The sequence below is a fragment of the Linepithema humile genome, chromosome 4 (assembly GCF_040581485.1).
Source record: "Linepithema humile isolate Giens D197 chromosome 4, Lhum_UNIL_v1.0, whole genome shotgun sequence".
Classification (NCBI taxonomy): Eukaryota; Metazoa; Arthropoda; class Insecta; order Hymenoptera; family Formicidae; genus Linepithema; species Linepithema humile.
Genome location: NC_090131.1, coordinates 16,355,508 through 16,380,370, shown reverse-complemented (window position 1 = coordinate 16,380,370; position 24,863 = coordinate 16,355,508). Strand labels below are relative to the sequence as shown.

General features: G+C 43.0%; 1 protein-coding gene across 7 annotated transcripts in view; it reads left to right on the top strand.

Moving 5' to 3' along the window:
• The window catches only part of ths (thisbe), a 119,760-nt gene extending 107,753 nt beyond the window's left edge, over positions 1-12,007 (top strand). For all 7 annotated transcript variants that reach the window (XM_012367102.2, XM_012367095.2, XM_012367100.2 and 4 more), the window contains exons 4-5: positions 5,981-6,087; positions 6,716-12,007. In XM_012367102.2, the coding sequence (XP_012222525.1) occupies positions 5,981-6,087; positions 6,716-7,192 (584 nt within the window). In that variant the 3' untranslated portion in view covers positions 7,193-12,007. The remainder of the gene's footprint in view (positions 1-5,980; positions 6,088-6,715) is intronic.
• Positions 12,008-24,863: the final 12,856 nt, after the last annotated feature.

The following is a 24,863-nucleotide window of genomic DNA, read 5'->3' as shown; positions in this document are numbered from 1 at the left end:
TGATTCTCTTAAGCCGGACAGATCGCTCGCGCAGGATTATGATGAATGATGTCTCTCGTATCCGCCTTGCATAACTCGCTCATCCACGATAATTTGCCGATGACCCTAATGGCGGAGCCGAAACCGAGTCTTCTCTCAGCGCAAAGGCGGACAGCGAGATTTCGTGGCTCGAAGTGACGAATGTAGGACAATTCGCGTGTGTGAATTCGTTTAGCTCGTAGTGCGATATGAATATTCCGTTCTCAAATTTCGCCGGTGCATTTAACACTTCGTAAAAGTGCTGTTAATGCGATAGAAAATTCTACATTAGAACTTAAATTTCGTTGACCTGCATACGGATTCGCCACCGCGCCCGAAGTAACTCTTCCCGCGACAGCCCCTTTTTCAATTTCGCGAGTCTGCGGGAATTTCGCGCGCGGTATCCCGGACGAAACGAGCGAACGGGCTGTCCGCCCTACGCGCGGCGCGAGTACGAGGCGGTTCCTCTCGAGACGATCGCCGGCGAGGAAGGGGACGAAAGGAAGGCTCGAAAGGAGGGAAGAAGGCTCGTCGCTTGTGCAAACAGAGGAGCCAGTTTTCGCGCCGCGCACGTTGCGCGCCGCGTCTGCACCTCCCCGAGATCCATCACCTTCGCGTACCACCTCCTTGCTGCCCCCTTTTACCTCCACCTGCCTTCCTGCCTCCACCTTTTCCCAATGTTACTCTGCTCTCTCACCTCTCACGGCGCTCTCAACCGCCGACAACGAGCCTCTCTCGGCCGGCGATTACTCAAGCTCCTCTCAGTGAAACAGAACGGCGTGTGCTGCTGCACGGGGGATCGAGACACTGTGAGAGCGTCCTCGAAAAACCGTGTACACCAGGACCTCGACCGATCTCCGGGAATTCAGAGTATCCTAAAGCTTCATCGATGTCACGCGCAACCGCTGAATTCCAGGCGGCGGTGATAAAGTCGGTCTTCTATGAAACAGCTTTGTATTCCGCGGTAAATTGTTGAGCGAAAGCAAAGTTGTATAATGCCACGCAATCAAGCAGTAATGCAAACAATGCATATAAAAATTCTCCGGTGAATTGCTTTTATATGTCAAGATCGATAAGTAGGTAAAAGGATGCGTTGAGCGATTACGCATCATTATTTTTTTTTCCTACGTAATGTATCCATTAATTTAATCGTCGCGCTAGATGCGCGCTTAATATATCGCGCTGCGATTTAAATGAAGTTCGTAATATTAGAAATGTACAAAAAAACTGGCTGAGAGCGAGAGAGAAAGACGCAGTCCGGAATGATAAGTCATAATTCAAATGCGTCAGAAATAACACGATAATAACTATGATTTGCAATCAAGGTAAATAATAATTATCGACTTTTCGTTACCCGCGCGCCGAGCAAACACAGATGCGATCGACGTGACACGCGGTACTTATAATTACACCACGACGCTTAAACGCGCACTTAAACGACCCCCTAAACACATCTCACGAAGCGCCTCGTCTGACGCTTGATGTTCCGAAATCGGGTGTCCTTCGGATTGACATCCGCGCGGATTTCGACGTGACAGGTCGCGAAAGAGGGAGAGCGATAGATCATATCCCGTACAAGAGAAGAGACTACGCGAAGCGGGGGAATCACGCGCCAGCAGCACCGATCGTCCGGAATGGAATTTAATTATTCGAGTCGCGGCGGGCTGTGATTACCGCGTCAGCCCGATAAACCAGGCTTCACCTGTCGCACCTTTGATCCATCCTCGTGATACCTCGCGCTGCATTCCCGTCTTGATGCGCCGATGTTCGTCTACTGTGCATCGCCGAGGCGAGGACGATCCATCCCCGCGCGCTCGCATCTCCGACCAATCGTGCGTTTAGGTGTTAATGACAGGGTCGCTATTATACGCGCGCGCGCGCGCGCTCATAACGAGAGAGAGCCCGCGCGTCTATACGCCGCGTCTTTCTTTCCTCTCCCGCCTTTCTCTTTTGACTTTTTCTCGCGCTTTACACGGTCGGTACCGACCATCTCTCCCTCGCGCGTTGTATTATAGCTTTCATAACACCGACGCCGCGAAATTGTAGCGCCTCAGTGGTTCTCGGCCCGGCGCGTCGTCTCACCTTTGCACCAAGGCCGGCATCAAACCAGCAGTTAGTGGACGCGTCGGTGCGTTTTGCGCAATAATTGCGTATAGGTTTCTTCTTTCCGTTTTTCGAGGAAAACGGCCGAGACTCGAAATTTGTTCAGCTTCTGACCCGTGGCGCTGCGGGTCAATTGAGAGATGAAATCGTTTAAACAATTTGCTTGAGCGCGATGGAAAAATGTTCGGGTAGTTGCGAACCTGTAACAAGCGGCGAATTGGTTCCTATATCGCGAGGAGCACGTAGAAGTAATATATGGGATCCATTCTTCTCTCCCTCTATCTCGCTCTTTTCCTCTTACGCGCAGGTCCATCCTACCAGTTATTATCCGGGGTAATCGTGCCTAAAAGCCGGTGCCCGCTTTTGATTAAAATTGGCTTTTAATTCATTTGGCAGCCTCTAATCTCGCGGCGGCTCCGATCAGAGGGAACCAGAGCGAGGGCGACGTGCCGGCGGGGAGGGGAGGGCGAAGTAGGGAGAAGTTGAGGGAGAGAAGACAGAGGTTTGAAGCGAAAAATTTAGTGGCTTCCTCTCTTCGCTCTTATACGTGCCGCCGAGCTTGCGAGTGCGCCATGAATAAATTCCGTTGTGGCATCTTTCGCCAAGATATATTACATCGATCGATTACGCATAGGTCTGCTAAAGGAGCGCGATACTTCTTACATGTAAACTTTCGACATTTTATATCTTACGAATAACATGGAGTAGAAAAGATTGTCGAGAGATATTCTTAATTATCAATCTATTAAGAATAATTCTATTTTATAATTGTCGGTCGATTCAGTTTCTCATTACTGTTTTATCTCTTTAATCACAGAATTTAAGAATCAACTGTAGATTAATTCGACGGTATATAACTCAAAGCAATTTGTTATATTTATCAAAACTCTTTCCGCACTTCTCACGAGTATAATTCCAAGTATTTTTGCTGATATTAGAAACGCTTATTGTGCTCGGCTTACACACTAGCAGCACACTCGGGGGAGGAGATTCATCGGCCGAAGAGATCCGTCAAATGGAAGATTGAAATCAATGCGCCGTAGACGGCTGTCTAGAAACTCTCCGCGCGTCTGGCAACTTACTAACAAACGCGTCAGCACTCGAATGGCGCGCCGGTCTCACTTCCCTTCTTTGATAACGATAACCATCGCTTCGAAACGAAGCGACGGAGTTTCGCCACGATTGCTTCGGTCGCCGACGACGATGTCGACGGCGACGAGGCACCGGAAATGTGAAAGTTCGGTAATGGGTAACTGGAGCGAGCAAACACGTACGGAGGACTTTGTGAGACGCGTCGCTGCCATCGGTTTGTTATCATCGTATCTTTTTCCGCTATTGTGTACCGCAGATATTGCACGACGCATACCTAAAATTCCGGTGTCATGAACCGGAAGGAAAGGAGTATGGACTCGCGCACGACAGTTTTCGACTTGTTTGCAACGACCGCGATACTTATATTATCATGTAACGCGTATTCTGTGTTCATCGATTCGCTAGCTCCGGTTACGATCGAATTTCCATATCCTGTGTAATTCATGGAAAATCTTATTCTAGAACGCGCAATGTTCAGATAGCACGGTTAGATATTTCGAACTGATTTTTTGAATTATGGAAAGAATGATATTTCATAAAATTTCTTACTGTTTACTAGTCGGTGAACCATCTTCGATTAATAGATTTTAAGAGAAAAAAAAAATATTTGAAATCCGTTATCAGCTTTATCGACATTTGCAAGTAACATTTGTTTTCACAGTAATGAAAATAATTTCGAGACTTCAATTTTGTCAATTAATTACCGATTGATTGATCACGACTGATCGGATGGAGAGATTACAATTTTCTGATCAAATATATGATTCGTTGAAATTATTAAATGCAGCATCTGTGCATCTCGTGATTGATGAATTGGTTGAAAAAATGATTTATGTTCTTTACTCATAAAGATTTATCGGTCAAGTTTTCATTAAACTATTTTTTATTGTGAATTCAAAATATATGAAACTTTTTTAATAATTTTTTTACGAGATATTTTGATAATCTTACGTGCGAAATAATCTACTCGAGAAATGCGATGTGCATTTTGTGCATATTTATCGCTTATTTTAATTATAAAGCGGCGCGTATTTTATGATTAATCAATCAGTTGTAAACGCTCTCGAAATGCATTTCTCAATTATGGTTATCTGTTAATTAACGCTTAATTTATGAAATTTTTCGATCCTTTACTGCCTTTAAAAGCCCAATTTCGTTGGTATTTTCCACATGGATTATCTAGAATCAAACGGTGAGTGGAAGGGACAATTGTTTGTCCCCTTTAATGACGCTATTGGAATCGGTGTCCCATTGCGAGGTAGATCCAATTAATTAGCGTAAGTGGCACAATTAATTGGCGCACACACTGTTATAGGCGAGCGAGACAGCAGTTTGAGATTAAGTTCTCTCTCGCTTTTTTTTCGTCTACGAAGGTCTGTGGAAGGCGACGAGAGAAAAAGATGTAAACGGGAGACCGACAGAGGTGAGAGAAGGAAAGAAATAGACGGAGCAATGGAAGGGCTTTACGAGGCAGTTCGGGGACATTCTTGATTTTGATGTTGGGAGGGTATCCGACGAGAACCACTTGAATTTAACGAGGCTCCGGCAAATGGGCCACCCTGCAGACTTCATCTTCTTTATTTTCTCTATACTACTGAAGCTCATGTCGCACTAGTAGCCCATGGACAAACACTCGATCTCGAGATTGCGCCTTCCGTCACAAAGTTTCCGAGAAACGTCGCGATCGGCTCTAGACAAACCTACCAGCGAAGGGACAAAAATTTGCTTTTCTACTTCGACTCTCTTTCATTACGGTTCCAACATATGTCGAAATGAAGTAGTATCTTAAAGTGTACAGCGCTATCTTCGAGTTTAATATACAAGGAGGATGTTAAATACTTTTGACAATAAATATTTGCATAAAACGCGAATTTCTTTTTTTACGCGCAAAATTAACAATACAAAAATGCTTACATCTGCTATATTTTCATTCTTACAAACGATAGGAATGAAAAAGAATCGAACTCGGCGTGTCTGACCTAGATTCGGTAACACGTTACAGAAATGAATGAACACATCGATGGACATTTCAGAAGGAAACAAAAAAAAGTTGCACACCTGTACCCATCCGGTTCTTTTTTTTCCCCATCCGGCGGACAAAGGGTGCCTGCTTCTCGTTCGACAAAATTTCGTAACACCAGGTAGGAAGGGTGGAGAGAAAGAAATGAAGGGACAGAGCGAGAGAAAGAGGGACGGCGCTCTGCGCCGGTTCAGTGCAACGTGCACTTCGGGGTCGAGGCTCGACAGGATCTGCTAAGTGGCAAAGCACACACCGGACGGTCTGTGCCTCCTTCATTAGCACCAACTAGCCTCGGCGGCAGGTTTAGCCGAGTCTTTTCTTCTTTTCTCAGTGCCGAAGAGCGTCCGGTGGAGGGGCTCTGGCGTCGTTGTAGGTACGCGCCATAAACCTCGACGAGGTCTCTTCTCGGAAATATGCCAGCGCGCATACCGAAGCACAAAACGGCTCGCTTTGTGCATCTTGTCGCTTGTCCTCTAGGATCGGAGCCTCGTGCTGAAATTGCAAGGGTTTCTCGAACTCTGTCGGGTGCTCCTGAGTTATTCTTACGTTTACAATGCATATTATTCTGTAGGAAGTCGCAGTTATTTTCTTCCCTAGAAACAATAGATCTAAAAATAATTTTTACGACCACGCGCAAGGGGATTTTATTGAGATAAGAATGTTTTATCCGCGTGTGATAGCGCGCGTTATTGGCATTACGTTGCGACGCGCTAATAAAAATTTTTCTCTTTTTTTTTCATGTTACAGAGAAGCTCACCACACAATCGGAAGATTTCAGTAAGAGGCTGTACATCTTTGCGGAGAAGAGCCAACGATATATTTGCTTCAATAGGCGGTGGAAACTCGTTGGCCTGGTAATTACTCGCCTACCAATTAGTAGACATACTTCATCATCCCGAGTGAGCGGGTAGATTTACACGCGTCGGTAAACGCCTCGCATTGCACTGTTCGTAAATTTCTATTCATCACTTACGCGGGGCTATAATTTAGGAATTGGATTATTAACAGTCTGGTGATTTAAGGCTTCAACGTTTACGACGTGTATTAAGCTTCAATCTCACGTGATTCATCGCACGTTAAGTATCGCTCAATTAATTGAATTCGTCTAGACCATTTTCGGATAATTATTATTTACCTTCAAAGGCTATGATGAAAATTACACGCAAACCATCCTTGATTTCCATGTTTGGCGCTTCCATTTTTGATCGGTTCAATAACACAGATCGCGCATTCTAAAAGAAGCACCGTTCTATCGATTCACATTAATAATTAGCGCGTTCTCTAGACATTTTTAAATTTGTGCAATCTTGTGTACTAAATATTTTATATTACACATGAGCTATATCTATTCTATTCCAAATAGATATTAGATTCGTAATGTTACGCAATGTCAATTCATTTGTGATATTATCTCGGGCCGCAAAGGGTTAATATTGAAAATAGCAAGTAGTACATAACGAACCGTTGACCATTTACTTCTAGCCGAGGAAGCAGAAGGGACCGATGTGCCAGTTTTACGAGGAATACAAGGGCTCGTATTTGAGGTACAGGAGCGCCGTCGACGAGACGCGGTTTATCGGCTTTAACAAGATTGGCAAGCCGATGAAGAACCCCCACGGCAAGCAGGAGTGCTTCAACTTCATCAAGTTCAACCCCCACGCCGACATAAACCACCACAACAGCCTACTGAACGCAGAGGTGGGCGGTATGGAGCCGCGGGAGCCGTATGAGCGGCACGGAGCCGTCTCGAGGAAACCGTCGTCGATGATGAGGGCCACGAAGGCCCCTCTCAGGGCAAACTCCCTGTTGCAGGCCAACAGTGCGAGGCAGCCCGCGCACGCATCGTCCACGCACCATCGTCGGCACTCGAATCAATGGAAGATGCGACCGGACAGGACGGACACGGTGTCCCGGAGACGGCACGACCGCCGCCTCCTCGTCGAGGCGAGCAAGAATTGAGAGCCGCGTTGCGATCTCGCTGATCAAGACTGCCTCCTCCATACCCCGTGAGAACTTGAGATCAGACTGCCAAATATGCTGGTGGATCGCACGGTCGGGATGTCAGGAGCCCACTTAAAAAAAGAAAAAAAAAAAAACACACACAAACGGCGCCTCGTGTGTCGCGACTCGAAGCACCGCGCGAAATTCGTTCGATCGCGATCGGCGAGTCGAGAACGCGAGCACGCGCGCCTCAGCTGCGCCCGTTTTGGTTTCCGTTTTCGCGCCCGGAGCGGAGCGACGTTTCCCGGGTATCGTCGCCGAGATAGCTCGAGATCCAAATCGGGGGAGACGCATGAGGTGGAAGCGCGAGTTCCCGTTCGATGAAGCCATCTCAATTTCATACGGTTAAGTTCGATTTACACTTGCCCCGACTGACCCCTTCAAGGCAAGTACGTACCTCGTAACGGTAAGAGCGTTTCTTTTTCTAATCGTCGATTTCTCGTGAGTTTGGTTTGCGTGATGAATCGCTCTTTATCTCTTTTTCCTCCCATCTCTCTCTCTCTCTCTCTCTTTCTGTTTATGTATCTATCTATCTATCTTTCTTTCTTTTCTTACTTTCGTGACGAAGCTTGGCCGATTAGTGTACTTTTCTTTCGCACTCGATGCTGCGCGTTGCGGTAAATGCGCGGTACCGCACCATGTAAATTCATTCGAGTTATGCCCAATCGATCGATTTAGCGATGCAAACGGAAAGAATTTCACGTCGTGTAGAAATCGTAGCGCAACCCGAACGGCTGCTGTGCTTCGAGCGCGGTCACCGGCCCGTGATGGTAGCGCAAAGAGACGCGCGGACAACGCGCGCCGATGGACATATGTTTCCTTTGCTCGACAGAGATCTGACCTTCAGACATTGTAAAATTTGTGTGTGTGTGAATATTAATATAATTCGCAAATCTACTTAAACAATATTTATATAATTTATATATAAAAATTCGATCAAGATCACAATTTTCCAAATTGTCAAGACATGCTCGTCACTTTTAGAATATAATTTTAATTTTGATACTTTATAAAATAAAGGAAACAAATTTATACTTTCGCTTGCGTTACACTCGTGCAAGTGATTGCATCAATTCATCCATTCAATTGAATCAGACTGTTCTCTAAAACAAATTACGCGACGAAAATCATGACGTCTGATACGATTCGTTCTTTGGCGAATCAAAGCACGAACGCTATCGGCGCTGCTGGTCCAGCGAGGAAATATTTGTCACGTCGCGGACGCTCGTATGTCGCCACTCTTACGCCCGTCTGCGCAGTAGAGCTCACGCCACGCAAGACTCTCTCGCTCGCTGTGCTAATTACGCCGCCTAACGTAGCGTGCGTGCGTGCGTGCCTGCCTGCGCCTGCCCGCGTGTATGAATAATGTGTGCGTGCCTGCCTGCGTGCGTACGTGCGTGCTCGCGACGTACACGCAGGCCTTACCGCCGCCGACGCACAAACTCGCGGCGCGATCGATTACAAATGTGCTGAGTCCGACGAATGCCGACAGTTTTTCGAATTTTTTCTTCACAATCCAAACTTGTTTTTCTTATTTTGTTCAAACATGATGATAATTAATTGCTATCGATTATTATTGTATATCGGGATTCTATCAACACCTTTGAATTAACGCAATGTTATTATGCCGTTTCGAAATAGGAGGAACAAAATGTTTCAGATGCAGGACATTTGAAGGCTCGACTTGAAAAAAGGCTGGAAGTGCCACATTTAAAAAAAAAATTTACTTTTGTATTTAGAAGAGCTCTCTATGTCAATAATAATACAGCAAGTGGCTGTACATGTAATTTTTGAAAATTATTATGAGATATAAAATGGAAGCAGAGAGTATTTTGGCTATACTGTTTTAAATAAATAAAATGTAATTTTTCATAAAATTTTCACTTTTGTACTCTTTCCAAGTATTTGTCTGTGTTCCTCTATTTTTGAAACACGCAATGGCATTGATCGATAAATTGTCGACAAGTTTAATTTCAAATAAAATTTGTCCTGAAATATTTCTTCCTTCGAATATTCGGACGACGGCGCGATCGGTTAGAGCTGCGTGTTTGTGCGCGAGCGTATATTATATTTGTGTGCATTCTGCGTGCATACATATTTTGTCTCCGGAACGCGTGTGAATGCGTGTAATATAATGCATTATCGTTAATGAACTTAATCCTTAGAACGCTATCGCAGACTGTATTATTAGGCTAGGTACATGAATATATGACGCGGTGACGATTCGGCGAAAAGAACCGGGGGCGCCGAGTTCCTTCAAACGCGCTCGCGAGAACGTCTTGTGCGATCTTATTATTTTCCGTTTCTAGTTTCCGTTTCTAGTTGAGCGCTGCCTTTACGCGTCACGCTGTTTTAACTTCTACAAGGCACAAGAAAGGCGCCCCGGAGTGGTTCATTTTCGCAGGCTCGCCACGTAAGGAGCGCCTGTCCCTTCGCCCCAGTAAGAAAAGAAATCGCTCCCTAGGTAGCTTATTTATTGAAATCATGTTTAGGGACTACGAAAGCCGAAACGCCCGAGAAACTCTTCGTTCCCCTTCTACGTATATATATGTATATGAAGATATGCGCTGCTCTCTTTTTATCATTTTCGTTGTCCACCATTAATCCTTTTCTTATTCTCTTCCCCCCTTTATCAACCACATCTCTTAATCGTCATTTCGTGCAACATCACGTCGTAACTACGAATCGTTTGATACGATGTCACTAATCATTCACTCGTGAATATTTCGCACACACGTCAGCTTTTAGTTTATTTATATCTTTCTCTAAAGAAACATTTTCGCGTTAAAATCCCTTTTATATGAAAAGTAGCAATCGGTAATATTTTATATTTACGTTTCGTATTCCATTACATCGCTGCATAACAAGGAATAATATTCAAATCATGTACATTTCTAAGATTTTAATTAATGTTTTTCGAGGAACTAAAATTTTTTTCCAAGGACATTTTTCTTTCTCCGCGTCCTTTCAATCGTTTTGATTATTAAAAGTCACGCTTTTTACGCAAAGTCTGAAAATACTCAATACCTGATTAATTTAATTGCATACGAATGGCAGTGCATAGAAAAGCTTATTCCTACGAATGATGTATGTGTGTTAAAAATTGTAGGGAGCAATGTGCACGTAGTAACGCCACGTTTCGTGCGACGAATCCAAGATTTAATTCTTACAACGCGTTTTGTTACAAATTAAACATCTGATTTTTTTTGTAACATTTTTTGTGCTCTCCCGAGAAAATTCCCGTTTACTTTTTTTACCGCGGATTGTTATTTAATTTAATTAATTCAAAGCTTTCGGTGATTCGTTATCGGCACGTGGCGAGTGCAAGCTAAGCACGATAAGATGTCGCGTGTAAACAGAAATTAAACGCCAGCAGCTGACCATGAAAAAGGCATAAAAAATCCGACGCTTATAATTTAATAACAGATAGCTAATCTAACGTGTATATGTATTGTATTGTAATATAGGTATTGTAACTCCGCCTCTAAAAATTAACCAACTCGTTTTGTATGTGTAAGCATAGCGTCACGTAGCGACGTGCAGAGAATCACCGCGGCGTTCACGGCGGTGCGGAAAAAATGACGGAATGATTTTTATGGAGTATGCGAGTCTCTCCTCGAAAGCGAGATATGTCACTGACCGTCGTCCTACATACATGTATAGAAAAAAAGGAAAAAAAAAAGTGATTCTCCCGACCAGCGTCATTCTCGCGAACCTCATTGAACTATTCGTAATTGAGTCATTGCGGGATTAATTTCGATGGAAGAAAATTTCATTAATTGTGTCACCAATTTATATGCTTTTGTATTGGTAAAAATTTTGTTCGGCCTTCAAACTTTATTAAACATCACGCTGACGCTGCGATCATCTTATCATCGCCGCGTGACTCGATTGCGAGCAGAGCATCACCGCCCGTCCCAACCTTACATCTCCCTCCTTTTTTTTACTTTCGCACTATCGACGAACCAGAAAACGGCAGATGAAACGAACAGAATACAAGAGATGAATCTGACTATCCTATAGATAGATAGTATACATAATGAATAAAATGAAGAAAGGTAAAATATAAATATTATATATATATATAAATATAAATATAAATATAAATAAATATATGAAAGATGATGTGTATTATAAGATATTTAATACCGACTTGTCTTAGGCACACCCGATGACGATCGATAACAATGAAACGATGATAATAATTATTACGATGATTGTTGTATAACGAACGACGACGATGATGATATTCTACACTGTAATTCGCGTTGTAATATAGAGGCCCACCCGTTACCCACTAAATCGATGTGTCGATGTACCCCGGCCGTGCTGTGTCCGTGTGCGCATCCCGTGGGAGGATGAACGAGCGGGAGATCGGGCTTAGCAGGTGCATCGCGCGCTGGACGACGGCCAATCAGCCGAACTGAGATTTTTCTACGTGAAGGACCGGGAGCCACTTTCATAACTGGCCGACGTTCAACGATCGTCGCACCCGAGATGGGAAATTAAATCGGTTACGATCGCGCTTTCGCGCTACTCGGTCGGCATTAATCGTCCCGGCTTGTAGTGCGAAAGCCACCACGCACACACACACACACACACCCCTGTTTAACGATGTGCGGCTGCCTATTACGAACGAGCACAGCACGCCCGGCAGCAACTAGCAATAATATAACATTCCAACTTAAATCGCATACGTACTGCGAATTCTAATAATGTGTGCCGCCGTACGAGAAAGAAAAACACTGTCAAATACACGCTCATACACTGCTATCCGTCGTATTTATTATCATACCGACTACTTATCCTCCTTAATGGCCATAATCCTCAGATCCAGCACGCAAAACGACAATGTGGAAGGAACGGTAGCTAAACCAGTCTACGGAGCGATAAAGTAACGGATGTATGATTTGGTCCAGCGAGTTATGCAAACCGCAGAAATGTTTGCAAAAGAAACGAGCGAGACGGGTTTGTCTTGCATGTAATGTCATAGCGTACATAGTTAATCTCATTTGCATTTCTTTCCCCGAAGTTTAAAAATGCATAATGATAACGTTTCTGCCGGCGATATATTGGATGATTTGTTTCTCGCGAAAGCACCGAGTTTATTCGCAACAGATAAAATGATAAATATGCGTCGTATAATATTATACAGTGGCGGTGCCCCAAATTCGCCGTGTAGCAAACATTATCGTTACAGATCTCTTAATGGCAGTTCTAAAAAAAAAAGGGGGGATTTCGTCGTGAAAGGAATTCAACTTCATAGGGAGCGCCGAATTTTTACCGATGATGGATTTGTGAGACTCTCAATATACTTACTCATCCACTCGAGCCGTCTCGAGATCGAAAGCCGAAATCAAACACGTCTTGACGGCAAGGGACGAGGCGGCAACGACCCGAGCGAGAGGTTCTTTATTTGCAGCGGTGGTGAAGAAAGAATCGGGATTTTCCACGCCGAGAGGAAGACAGGACGTAAGAAGATGTCTCACGAATCTCTCGTGCTATCCAAATCCTGAATTATTTCCCACAAATGTCGCGCTGTAATCTCCCAGTCGAGTATTTAACTTAAAATCGAGCAGACGAAAAAGAAAACCGTTGAGTTGCACCCTTCTTATTATTATACAAAATATATCTGTCCCATCCTCCTATCTCTCTCTTTCTCTCTCTCACGCACTTCCGAATCATCGCGTACCCCTTTTCTCTCCTTACCTGTCCCCAATCCCTCTGTATCAGCGTAAATTCACGCGTCACCAGCTACGTTGACAATGTCCTACGGTGCGTAAGTTCCCGCATCTAGATCCCGAGATTACCTTCGTCGGCGCGCGCTTTCGTGCTCCCCCATCGGAAACTCTATCTTACCGGATAATGCCCGCAATCCGCTTTCGTCCGGGCGGATTGGTGCCCCGGGATTTCACACGGAGTCCACGCACCAGTCAACGGTACAACAAATGAGGCGTTTAAGATGCACATTACGAGATTTCTTTGACTAAGAGATATATGCGTTTTTGTCAATGATCTGAATTTCGAATAGCAATTGTTTTATTCGCTGAACCGATTGCTAGCTACTTGTATACTAAAATTCTTTTAATATCTTTTAGTATTCTTTTTAATAGAAATATAAATTGTATTGTTAAATACAAGATTTACTCACATCATACACGTGAACGCAATATTATCATGTAATAATTTATTATACTAATTTAAAGTCCAGACGCTTATAATCCAAAAATTATGCTGTATATTCATGTTACTTTGATTTCTGGTTTTCAATTGTAGCGGTAATTCCGGAATATATATATACTTTACGAATATCTGGACACAAATGTGAAAATGTCAAAGGTAAGTACTGTGAACGGTTCGTGGATTCACGAATGCGACGGCAAGACGTGCCGTTGGCGGTATGCCCGCGCGAGAAGAGGGTCCGCGCAGTCTCCAATTAAGATCTCTCAATTAGCGTATCTTATCTCGCAGTTGCTTATCTGCCGGCCTGCCCTGGACAGGTTCCCGCGTGTTTCTCCGATCTCCCGACCAATCCCGGATCGAGCGATCGGCCGGTCTATTTCCCGGCCGTTGCTTCACCTGCATGCACGCGCGTGCTTTGTGGCCCGCAGCGGTGCCGCCCTCGTTAAATCGAGCGAACCGTCGCGCCGGGAGAATATTAAGTCAGCGATCATTAGAAGAGATTCTATCCGTGATCGTCCTCTTCGCTCGCGGCCGCTGGCCAGCTGCGATATTTCGTAAGACGTTTCACGGGAGAGCCGGATACGCACCGCCGCGCTCTCGGACGTATCTTCGCAATTAGACGCGCGTGTACGCTTAATTATCCTGCATATCGTACGTCCATTAGAAATATCGTTTATTCCCCAGTGAGATTAACAGACGCGACTTTGCTCATAACTTGACACATTATTAGCCGTTGCGAATACGATTGGGCGTTGCTTCTAATGTACGAACATATAAATAAAATTGTTACGCGTAATTTAAGACGTGTATTTAATCATTCTTTTACTGTATTCTTTTTTCTGTCATTTAGAGATCTAAGTTGGATTAGTTTTAATATTTGTCGATTTGATGGAAATTTTTATTAGAATATTGTCGATATTGTCGGTATATTCTATTGATTCATAGCTTGCAAATTCTTTGCCGTGTGGCCTTTCGTTTTATATTCCTTTTACACACGCCGTGCGGTTTTCTTTTGAAATGTCTCCATTTAAGGAAACTTTAAAAGGCGGTTGTTCTGCTCTTTCAAAGAGGAGTGACTTGGAGACGTCCATTCAGTAAATTGGTCGCTGAGGCAATACCATCGGGTGGGGAAAAGTCCGACAATTCCGAAAGAGCAGTGACAATCCGAAAGTATCCGAGGGACGAATGAGAAAAGACCGGAGAGACCGCTCTAGGATGGAAGACTGGAGAAAGGAAAAGATTTTGTTTTCCGTAGCTTGGGCGATCTAGCAGTTTCTTGCATAATTCGAGTATACGAATATACAATCGCGCTTTGACTTTTAAAAATATCGTAAAAGTTTAGTACATTCTACAAGCATTGAATCACGTATATTTGCAATTATGCAAATTTTCTAACATATTTCATTATAGAGATTTTTCGCAATTCGTGTATCAATATTTACTACAGTTTGCTAAATTTAAACACGACGCGCGTCCGTCGTCTTTTAAAAAATCTTTGGAATGCTTTTACACAAGAGTCTCAATTTATCCCACGTTTCAGCGCGTTAGTATGTTTTTCTTACATCCTGTGTCTACGCGTAGGAAAAAGTTAAATATTGAAAAATGCGATGATCCCCGAAGGAGCTGACTGCTCCGGCGACAATGAGGAACTGACCTCGGTAAATATTCGACGGACAGCCCGCAGCATTGTGGCGCGTCGACTTCTCCTTTAATCGCCACAAATTCCGTCGTGTCTGGATTTATGTGCGGACATGCCGGGTGGTCACCAACACGCCACGCAACGCCTTCGAAGAAAATTGAGAAAATTCTATGCCGATTTTTCGCGCGTTACGCCCCTTCCCTTCGCTCACACGGGCAGCGGAAGCACCTGGTGGACTTTCACTAGGGTTTTTCACCCTGACGCTCATCCGATTCTCGCCCGATAAATGCGACTCTTGGGAATAAACGGTTATCCATGCCTGCGTGAGATCCTTTGTTACATGCTCCGCCAGAGACACCGTTCTCAAATATGTTTCAAATTTCTTTCCCAAAGAAATCCACTGGAGATTTTAAATGCATATATTGCAAATATTTCTATTTTTTATTCTATCAAATAATAAGATAACAATGACTGACTCTGTTCAAGTGCAAATACATTCGAGTACGTTTGTATAAACCGTTTTTGTCCCGGCAAAATATGAATTCCATGGGACGCATTCATCAATTCTGGCATTCACACTTTTCCCGAGACATTAAACACGGCTACGTCCGAATAGAGTTCACCCCATCAACCTGTTATTGATCTGGCGTGTGGCCGATGACTGGCCGCATATATAAACCTTTGAAAATCATTGAGGTCTCTCGTGAGATCATCTTATTACCGGTTCCTTTTAATTGGACCAACCACGAGAGTACACATATAAATGTGTACCGCTTTTTCGACGATCGGCCTTATCGGCCCATTATCCGTGACGACGGCTACTTCGTAACCGGAAATATCGTCGATCCTAAATGGTTACACGAACGTGAAGGGGAAGGAGAGGGGGGGAAGAGAGAAATGGAAAACGAGGAGGCGGAGGACAACTCGTAATTCTGAACAAAGCTCACCGACGAAATCGTCAATTCCTGCTAAAGACCGATCTGTCAGATCGATAACGTGAAATGCATTATTCTAGTCTCTCAATGATCCTTAAAAAATTTTAATGACGGTTTTATGTTTAAGGTAGAAAGAATGAAAGTTACTATACGCAGATAGATGAGATAACAATCTATGTAACTCACAGCTAATACAAGTTGCATAACGTAACTTAAAATCGAATATTGCTTAATTTTACTTGAATTAATAATAATTTAGATACGACTAAATGTTTAAAAAAATGTTGCAAAGTTTCGTAACTTTAATCTTAATTATTTCTAGTATTATTTTATGTAAGTGGCTTTTTACATGCAAAATTAAATACGCACTCAATATATTATTGCATTTTATACTATTTATCTTATTTGTTTTACTTCTTATCTACGTTCGTTATCTGGTTATTTGTAGCAAACGCAATTCCGCATGTAATTGCTTTCAATACGTAATGCATAGTTTTTTACAACGATAAAAGTACTATAAATCAAACATTATTTTAAGCCGTTAAATAATTCTTGTCATTGTTTACATAACTGTTTTTACAAGATTCGATTATATATAGAATGTAATAAATATATGAATTATTATCCCCAAGACGTCAATAATGATAATGAATTTTTGCTGATTTCCGCATGATTTATAATGTTCATTTATGCGAAAAATTTGACAGCACTAAAATTCGTTTCTTCATTAGTCATATGAATATTCGAGACACCTTATTGATTGTTATCACGTGAGTTATTTGAAATGTTCACGATAGTCGAAAATTCATCACGAGACATAATAATCTAAAGATCAATAAATCATCGATCGGCACGTTATCAATCCCTGTAATGCGCATCGCGGCACGTGTGTGGAGTGTTTTTAAAGAATCTTACGTGAACTATCAGAGATAATATTCTTGCAAGATTTTTTTATATAATTCAAAAACAGAAGTTTTGTTTTTTTAATCTTAACTTAACGGAAAGAAAAATTAGCTATAGCAAGAGCTGTTACGGGATTGAAATTAAAATCATATTCTATGAATAATTATATGCCTGGTTCCCTCAAGTGATTCTCTTTCCTGATTTCGCCATTTATCTTATCGTCGTTTTATGGCAAATGTAATTTCACGGAGAAACACTCTCGGAAGTGATACGAGAAGTCGTCATGCGCTCCTGCGCTGGCGCTCGCACAGTGGAGACAGGTAATTGTGCGCTACTTTACGAGGACGATAAGTTAGGCCGGCGCAAAAACTAATACCCGACAAATAACAGGCATTACTTATACTTACACCGACGTACAGCCATGACACGTCGGGCCCGTGGGCCAAGGAGCTCCGGCCGATATTGCATTACGCCTATATGATATATGCATTCGTGTCTTTTACAACTTTTGCACTCGTGGCAGCTACCATGCGTGAAAGCATATGTAGGGAGGCATTCGCTAAATTGATGGCATGCGTTCTCGTGTTACCGAGTCCACGATGACGACAGAAAATACAAAGAGACGAGAAAGCTATCGATTTTTACCTCCCTCTGTCAACTAAACATCGTACCTTCACCTGTGTTTTAGGAAACAAATTTTTTTTTTTAAACTTTTTTGTCACAATTAAACCAATGTCACTGTTTAATTTTTAACAGAATTGAACAAAGCGTAAGAATGTTGAAACATAAAATACATTCTGAAAGAAGCCAATAGAATTGACTGTTACAGAGACCGCCAAAGACGGAACCGCAGCAGACTCGGAAATTCAATGAGTATTACAGAATTTCCTGCTGACGTCAGCCGATTTCGTGAGTATTTTGCCAGTCACCCCAAACAGGATGAAGAACTTATACGAAAAGAGTCTCCCTTGTAACTAATGATAAAGTAATCTGTGATTCTAATTTTGGATCTTGCACTTTTTTGTTTTATCTCTTCGAAACAGCATTCGGAATGTCATTTTTTAAACGTATACATATTATTTCACGTTTTTCAGAAAAAATTAATTAATCAACAAACTAAGCCGCGATGTCATAAAAGTTTTTCTGACACAAATTTGTATAGAATGAGACATTAATAAAACATGCAGTACGCAAAGCGATAATTGTTATAGCTGCGTAAAAGATAACGGACAACAACAATCCCAGAAAATATGTGTTCGATGAACTATGTGCAAGATATAAAAGAATTCACATGTGACATCGAGTAAAATTGTTTCGCGATAACACAATCGACAGAATGATCCATTGAGTAGCGATGGCGCAAAGCGAAATGCGAAATTATAAAGTAAACTAAATTCAATTTTACAGCGAGACCGTAAAACAGGCGTAAATTTCCCGCGTTCGTAGTGCTCCGCGCGGTAGAAGGTATTCTCTTTTGAATATTTTCTCGTTATACCCGTTTCTCTTTTTTCTCTCTTTAAACGAATCCCCGATGCATCGACACGATGCACGTGCGAGACTCCCTCGCGAGCAATTGAGAACGACGCCATAAATATTCATCCCCCTCGTTATATTTACCCTTTCGTCATTTTGAGCCGTATACAATACCGACGAAGCGTGCCGAGCGGTTTCCCTCCGTAGAAATATTGTTCGAAAGCTTTTGGATGCCCTCAAACCCGCGTACAGAAGGTAAGTTGCGTACAAAGAGCGCGCATTGAGCTTCGATAAATGTATTGAAGCCATAGCCAAGTTTATTAATTTCTCCTTTTCTCTGCATACTAAAAAGTACAATCTAGTCTAAATTTAATGTATATTATTTGTGTAATATTCTTATATATTTTATTAATTCACGAGTGATTCAACAAAATACAATTAATATATTTTGTACTTTTAAGTATTCTTAACAATTATTTATATTATAAAGGCAAATAAAAAAATAATATAACAGTTATAGCAATGTTACTCGGTGGAGCTTCTCCTATAAAACGATATCATCGGTTTCAATAATATGAAAGCAATTGTATCGATAAAAATATGCGACTCGCTGCGTAAAATAAAATTCTTAGATGGCATAATGAATCGTTCAGTAACCTGAATAGCCGTTATCTCATCTCTCCGCGCTATTTTCAATCTACGAGCGTCATAAATGCTAGTCGTGTCATCTCAAAGTTGGATTACTTTTCGTAAGAGACCTCCATGATTGTGGAAGCTGCTCGACAATCTCGCAAGATTTATGGGCAAGGATGGGGCGCCGATTAAGATCAATCGATCCGGTGATTAAGACATAAACTTGTTGGTCGATACATATATATAATACATATATAGACACGGTCACTTTAGTCCTATCATGTTCCACGTCCCTGGTCACTGTGGTGTATTCGCTTTCGTTTAGCAATATCGGGCAGGAAGGGGATCGGCGGCGAATAATATATTAGCATTCCACTCGAGCGCGAAGTTTATTGGCGGCTTTAATGCATTTCGAGGAGTTTACCGCTTATCTCCTGCCTACCTTTTAAGCACATATTTTTTCGATGAATAATTCAAGCGCCTGAATCGCGCGCGCGCAGGTTTCACTCTCATTTTCTGTTAATCCACCAACCGTCGTTTGCTTTTTTTGCCTACTAATTTATACACTTTATTCTTTCTTGGAACCTGTACCTTTAACCTAGTTGCCTGGATTTCCGATTGCTTCGAGTATATGATTTCTGGCGAGATCAGAGCAAAAACATAAGCGCGTTGTATCGATAAGTAAGTTAGATAGAATATCGATAAAGTTAATGCGTGCACTCGATATTTAATGTCGCGAACACATATTAATAACATCAGTTAATCTATTTTGCGATATTGAACGCTGCGCGATAATGTATCGCATAGTAAGAGATTTATCTCGATATTGCATCTGAGTTAAAAAACAAAACATTTTTGCCAATGCCGTTTAATCCGTCAATCGATCATAATTAAACAAGCATTGTACGCACGTTGCTGTTCGTGAAATTTACTATAAATTTTATAACTCAAACATCCCAAATAATTCTAATCAGATAATAATTGCTAAATAAAAATGTTACTTTCGAAGAAAGGGTTATCTTACTCGACGAAGAATTATCGTAGAAAAAATTTGAGAGGCGTTATATATTTCGAGCGTAAACACATCGGCCACTACTTCCGCGCGCACCAAGTTTTGCGTCATCAACGTAAAAGCATGCACGATGGGCTATAAGTGGGTTGACTATCGGTGTCATTAGCAAGGCGCCGTGTTCTTTTTACTTGTTGTTCGAGCGGCTCTCCGTTCCGGATTGCACAACGGCGTGACACCGGTCTCGTTAATGCCCAGCACGGCGCCCTATTTGGTACAGATTTTATAAATAATCGTGGCCACGTGGGCCGCTGGACCAGGGCCAGAACATGCCTAGGAAAATAAATAACAATGGTGTCCCATTGAATACGATTCTTCCTCGGAGCGTATGGGCTGCCCGGTCCAACAGCTTGTCCACTCGTTCGTGGGTGTGGGCGCACCGAAGGTGCATTGGCAACGGATTCCTTCGCCGAGAGAAATCCCCGACTTCCTTCGCCTCTTTTTATCCCCGCCGTTGCCGCGTGATTTCCGGTGAAAACTGCCCCTCTTTTCCTCGTTAGGTTAATTTGCTTCTGGCCGCCGGCCAACTGGACAAGGATCCTTCGGCAGGAAGCGCTCAACGAGACGCCGGAGTTCCTCAAATTAACTTTCGTAGAAGAATTTAATTCAACGTTCTTGACCTCTCGCGAGATAGATAAAATTCCTCGCTCGAATTGGAGAGTATCTATTACTGCGCAAGTTGCCGACTTGTGCCTTTTAGAGAAAACACTCTCGATATTACATTTCGCGTCTTCTAGCAATAGTTCTTTTAGTTTGAATACTGAGAATCAAATAAAAGAACGTTTGATTTGTATTTGTCTGATGCGACGAATATGCTAATCTTGTATTATACAAGTATTTTACAATGTTACTTGTGATTCATTAGCAAACTCGCCTGTTTTGTTTTGTAGAATTGTTACTGATAACGCAACGTGCTCTGGTGTTGAAACAAATTTGCTCTTTAGCGCGAGACGAATAGTCGCTGCTGCGAGTACCGAGAATTCAATTACCGCTCCGGACGTGACGGTGGGGCGCAAGACGGCGGCCCGGAATTCGCGATAAGAGACGCACAGGAGACATACAGAAAGAGCGTTCTCTTCCTAAGCCGCGTCAGAGAGACGCGGTACGAATACGGGTAGATTGCATATCTACATTCACCTGCGGAGGGAGTCTAGCCAGACTGGCGCTTGATAAGCGGTCGTCGCGCGATAAGAGCGTGCAATGCGCGAGGGTAACGCACTCGCCTTTATGCGGCGCACTATAGGGTGTTTGGCGGTGGCCTAGCGGTGGATATTTTCGCATGGCTACAATGTGCAATCGGTGTTGTCGCGCGCACCAGCTGCCTCTTTGCACGATAAGCCGAAAGGGGATTTCCACAATTTGCTCAAGAAGTGAGAGGTGCTTTATCATGTAGATTTTTCAGGCTGCGTTTTTTGCCGATCAGGTATCTCGCTATCATAACATAATCCAAGGACCAGCGATCACTTCAACGCGATCATTGAATTTTAATGGATAGAAAATGATAAGTAATGCACATGATAAATTCTAAAAAAAGAAACAAGAATTAAACGCGTTGATAATTTAAAATTAATATTGGATTATTTTATTGTGCATTTTACAATATAATTTTACGATGCGTAAAAACCCGACAGTTTCTGCCTGTAAAATGCTAATATTTAGCGGCAGATGTCATTGGAAACATCGTAAACTTTCACCTAGCATTTTCGAATGACGAAAATCACGAACGAGACCGTGTGATATCACGAAGTACGATTCGTTCCATACGTCTTTCACGAGGAAAATTTCGGGACCGAGACCGGCTCGAGGAGGAGGGCGAACGAGGCCGGCGAAAGGATGAAACCTGAAGTCGTCGCGGTGAAATACGCTCGTGTGGTGTCCAGCGGTATATATACTCACGTCGGTTAGTAAGCGTGGGTGTAGATGTGGCGAGATTAAACCCAGGCCCCGAAGAGTCGCGTGGCTTTCTCCCCTCCCGTACCCCGCCGATTCTCCTACCAATCAAACCCTCTCTCTTTCTCTCTTTTTTTCTCTCTTTCTCTTCCCCCCGTTCCAGCTTCTCGCCGTGCTCCTCGCGAGATGGTGCCCACCGTCTCGCAAGCATAAAATACAGCCAGGAATTTTAATAAGCATGCCATTGTGCCGTGCGGTCTTGGTTCCCACAGACGATTTCGACCTGGCTTAAGACCACTCGCGTTTCGGGTGTAAACGGGACTTTACGGTACACCGCGATACCACCCGCGGCTTTACGCGTACTCAGGAGTTAGTTAGATCATCGCGGAATTTTACGACGAGCCGGAAATTCCACCCTGCACGCAGTTTTCTTGACCGCGGGTGGTGCACAAAGGGCAAGAAAATTAGCACTCGGACTGCTGGCATGGTCAGTTATACTTCATTAATCCGGTTAGACCGTACTTTTTTGCAAAATAGCTGTGATATGGCTTAATAATAATTGAAACACTAATCAGTTCGTTTCTATCTCAAGTTATTTCATGCAAAAATAAGAGATTTTGTTAAAAAAAAATATTATAACTAAGATATTGATGATGGAGAATTTTTTTAACTGTTTTTACTTATGTGTTAATTAAAAGTAATATAATAAATAAAATCTTTGTGCAAAAAATCGTGATAAAAATCACAGATTTAATGCATAACGCGTATAATTAATACATATTTGAACAAATCTATATTAATATTATAATTCTATCGCATTATATAAAAACCTTAGATAATCTTTATATTTATGATTTTGTATTTGATGTGCGCTGAGATTATACGCGGATCGTGCTTGAATCTCCTTTCTTATTAATACCGCGTTAATACAAGGTAGGACCCGATGAGAGGCGGTATGCCATTCCGGAAATGCCGGAATGCCGGCCGTGGCGCCAGAACCGTGCATCGGCATACCGCAAATCAATTCGCACGTTCCCCGCCACATCCCCGCGCTATGTCCGGCAACGATTCTCTCTCGCAAGATTGAAACCGACGATTTCGAAACGGAACTGCCGCGTCGTTCTGTCATCTCAATCGCGCTGACGGGGGTCAATAGAACGCGGCAGCATGTCATGAACATGGTAGGAACGGGCTTTGTTCCCGGAATCGCGCGGCACGCTTGGAAAACGAATGGTGTCGATCCTATTGGAACGTTAGTTAGCACCTGACGTCGATCCACCGTGAAAATTACATTAAGTTCCGTGGCACGTGGTGAAACCAAGGAATTTCGTCTTTTTTGCTCGCCGCCGCGTTAGGTCGGATACGCCCGTCGTTTACCTGACTCGAATGTGAGATTTTATTTAATAATTCGAACTAGGGAAGGCTCGCCTTGTCGCTCTGAGAGAAAAGTGCTAAGAAATGTAATTATGATATTTACCACAGAAGTTTGCACAAATCCATTTTTAAGTAATACTTTTCTGTCGAAAGATTTATAAAGCGTCCGGCGTAATATGTGAAACAAATATTCTAACGTTGAATATTAAATTCACGGCGATATATTAAAACGCAGATGACAGCGACTTATAAATGTGTTGCAGCATACCACTCGCGGGGTGCACTGTACGTATATCTTTATTTTTAATTATTTATATCGGTTCTTATATCCAATTACCGATGTGTATCGTGTTGCACGATTAGTAAACACGGGCAGCGGGCAGCGCACGGGCCGGTAATCGATTTTCCTCTCCAACGATTGTGATTTACGAAAACGAGATCGGGACCGTAGGAGGTGGTCCACGTAGAGAACATGCGTGGCCCAGGGGCTTTTCGAATCCAAAGCGGCGCCGTGGGTTTGAAAGGGGCCACGCTGCGGAGTCCATCGATCTTTGCGCATCGGCGCTTGAATCAACGGGGACAGTAGCGATCGGTAGGAGCCGTTGCAGAAAGGCGAATCAGAAATACACCGCTGGCAGACGCATCGGAGACTACAAGAGCGAGAGTGGAGGACTCAAATGATTAACCTGTGGCGCCGTGTAAGATCGTAAAGCCTCCGGGGCTGTGATGGACCCGTCCGTATGGGCGCGCGGTGCCTCTCTCTCTCTCTCTCTCTCTCTCTCTCTCTCTCTCTCTCTCTCTCTCTCTCTCCCTCTCTCTCTCTCTGCTCGACAATTTGCGGGGCCTTTGTCTCGGATCCGTAATTGGCTCGCCGTTTCGGATGAGAGCTACTGCCGGCGTGTATCATATTAGTGGCAGTAATTACAAATCATTGGACGAAGTGGAACCGACGAGGCGGTCTCTGTAGCCGGGCGACTTCGTCCTCTGTGATGGTCCTCGATCGATCGCATGCAACCTAAAGCAATACCTTCCAGCAACTGCTACCGATAGGAATTACTTGAACCAGATTGTTGGAATTGTATTTTATACGAGCATCTCTTATCGTTGCGACAATGATAAATATGATGTATTATCTTACGCAGAAAGTGTTTTATGAATGCGGCACGAATGTAACATGAATAAACACTTGTAAAGCGAATTGGATAAATTCTTATTGCATGAATGTATAATACTTGCGATCAAGTGTTTCTTGGGAATATCAGTAATACTGAAGTATACCATATTTATGTAAACATTTAGCAATGTTCGAACATAAAATACAATTTATTGGGTCATTATTTAAAATATTATTATAGTGAGCATGTAGTACTACGTGCGTAGACGCTATGTCCGGGCTTAATAAAGACACTCTCCCCAAGCGTACGATGCGAGCACGCAATGACAGCGGTAATGGCTCTCGCTGCAATAAACCTCAGTGCTAAGATATGCACATTATTCAAGAAGGAAGAGGTATTACCGGTAGGAAGGAAA